The following is a 2,563-nucleotide window of genomic DNA, read 5'->3' as shown; positions in this document are numbered from 1 at the left end:
TAAGCTTTTAGCACAATAATTTTAATTGCAAAAATAAACAGTTTTGTCAACTGCTTGAGAGTAGCGTCTGCTTTACAAAAATTAACAACAACAAAAAGGAAATAACCCCAAAGCAAAACGTTACATCCAATGGCTGCTGGAAACGACATTGCTGTACAAAGTCCCGCGCGAGACCGGCTCGGCGAAGCCCCAGCCTGTCTGTGGGGTAGGGGTATAGAGGACGGCGTGGGGTGTGAGCCAGTTACAAAAGACTATCATGAGTCCCAAGGAAGTGCCTCCTCAGTGGGTGGCCTGAGAGGACTTTCCCCAAAGCGGCTCACAAGGAATACAGCGCCTGAACAGCGGGAGCTATCCACGGAGCTGGTGCTGAACGGGGCAAGTGCAGCGGGCGCTTCAGGGGAACTGGAAGCAGGACCGGAGGCCGGCCCCGGGGCGTGCGAATAAAAGGTGGGAAAAGAGCAGGGAGGGGGGACGGACCAGATCTTGTTGTGCGCGCCGAGTGGCGGCGCCCCAACCTACAAACCCAGCTCCTGCTCACAGCGCAGCGAAGGAGAGGCCCAAAGAGTAAAACCCAAGGCCCTTAAGCCGCTCCTCCGCGCGCGCCTTCTGCTTAAGGTGCACCTTGCTGTGTCGTTTCTTCTCATCGCTGCGCGCGAAACGGCGCCCGCACACGTCGCAGGCAAAGGGCTTCTCGCCTGTGTGAGTGCGCACGTGAGTGGTGAGGTGGTCGCTGCGGCTGAAGTTGCGGAGGCAGATGCGGCACTGGAAGGGCTTGTGGCCAGTGTGGATACGCAGGTGGCGATTGAGCTCGTCGGAGCGCGCGAAGCTCCGTACGCAGCTTTCCACAGGACAAGCAAAGGCCTTGGCATGTGGCCGAGGGCAGAAGCAGCGAGCGCTGCACTTGCCTCCTCGGCGCCCCTTGCGCCGCGCCTTGGCCGGGGGAAAAGGGGCCGGTGGCTGCACGGGTGATGCAGACACGCCACTGCTCCCGGGGATGTCGGCCACAAGAGGTTTGGGGAAGTCCGCGGTGGCAGTGCTGCGAAGGCCCAGTGGGGAAAGCTGAGGCTGTGTACCGGCCAGAAACTCTCCGCCGTCGCCGCTACTCCCTCCCTCCCCACTAGGAGGGGTCAAGAGCCCCGGGAGGCCCTCGGCCCCATCCCCTAAGTCACCTGGGGCCAGCGGGAAAGCGTCGTAGGCCCCGGTGGAGTACAGTCTGTTGGCTGGACCGGCCGGCAGCTCCGCAGGACAACTGATGGACAGCAGGTCCTCGATCTTGGTCCCTAATGAGGGGAAACGAGCTTCGGGGGCGGCCTGGTAGCCTCCCTGAGACCCACAGTTTCCTGGGGCCCCAACAGAAAGCAGCTCCCAGGGTGCGTAGGGACCTTTGAAGGCCGAGGCAGCGTCCAGCGCTGGAGAGGCTGGAGGCGCCCGAAGGCCCGGCTTGACGTCGGGCGGAGAGAGCTGAGGCTCGTACAGGCACTGAGAGGGGGCGCCAGAGGAAGGCGAAGCCTCCCAAAACGCCTCTGAGAAGGCGGCCGCACTCAGATCCGGGGAGTACAGGTCCGGCGGACCTGGCAGCAAGGCGTCGGGGCCCGCGGGAAAGGGAGTATCCAGTGGGGACCGGGATGCTGCCGCCTCAGGGCCGGGGAAGGGTGCCAGGCCTAAGATGCCCGACATGAGGTTGAAGAGTGCCTCCGGATCGTGAGGATGTTCTGGTACTGCCTGAATGAAGAAGCTACCGCTGTAGCTGAGGCCAGGAGGGGGCGTGGGCGCGGTACCCTCCAAGAAGCAGGAGTCAGCCAAGTCCCCCCCGGCACCGCAGTTGCTCAAAGCCCAGCTCAAGAAGTCGCCTGCTGAGGAGGGAGCAGGAATCAGCTCTGGGCACACCAAAGGGCGTGCCTCTGAACCCTCAGTCCCTACCCGCGAAGCCCTTGGTGCACACCAACACACGCAAGGTGCCTTTTGCACATTCTGATCCAGCAGGGGCCGGCAAACATCCCAGGACACACATACAAACATGCACACGCAAAACACACGTGCATAGGCAAAAGGATACCTGGGTTCGCGCGCGCGCGCGCACACACACACACACACACACACACACACACACACTCACACAGGTTCCGGCGGAGGCGCTGGCGGCCTAGTGGGGGTGGGAACGAGAGTGCGCGCCCCATGACCCCCTGCGCCTCCCATCCCCCATCCCTATGTTTCCAGCGTCTCAACCCCTGCTTTCCCCTGCGTTTTGTCGCCGTCTGAGCACCCCTGGCCGCGCTCCTTACCTCCAGGATAGCCAGCGGTCGCGGGAGTGTCCCTGGCGGGCAGCCGAGGCAATTCAGTGCTAGGTTCGGCGCAACAGCCTTCGGAGGACTTGAGGAGGATCGCGTCGGGGCCAGAAAACTCACTAAGGTGGAGCATGGCGCGGCAGCGGTTGCGGGGCACTCGGGGCCTCGCCCGCTGGGCTTGAGGGCACGTAGGTTGCGGGGAGGCCGGCGGTCGCGGCTCCCCGCGGTGCACAGTCCCGGGCACCCGAGCTTCTGGCTCCGGGCGCTCACCTCTAGGA

General features: G+C 63.1%; 1 protein-coding gene across 2 annotated transcripts in view; it reads right to left on the bottom strand.

Moving 5' to 3' along the window:
- Egr4 (early growth response 4) overlaps positions 1-2,563 on the bottom strand; it is a 3,181-nt gene continuing 618 nt past the window's right edge. Inside the window, exons 2-3 of one of the 2 annotated variants that reach the window (XM_015479456.2) lie at positions 2,283-2,563; positions 1-1,850 (exon numbers count right to left, since the gene is read on the bottom strand). In XM_015479456.2, coding sequence (XP_015334942.1) covers positions 535-1,850; positions 2,283-2,418 — 1,452 coding nt within the window. In that variant the 5' untranslated portion in view covers positions 2,419-2,563 and the 3' untranslated portion in view covers positions 1-534. Of the gene's footprint in view, positions 1,854-2,282 lie in introns of both variants that reach the window. The other variant, XM_048804109.1, reaches the window with a different exon arrangement.

The sequence above is a fragment of the Marmota marmota genome, unplaced genomic scaffold (assembly GCF_001458135.2).
Source record: "Marmota marmota marmota unplaced genomic scaffold, marMar, whole genome shotgun sequence".
Classification (NCBI taxonomy): domain Eukaryota; kingdom Metazoa; phylum Chordata; class Mammalia; order Rodentia; family Sciuridae; genus Marmota; species Marmota marmota.
Note: the sequence above shows the minus strand (reverse complement) of the source record. Positions and strands in the feature narration are given on the sequence as shown.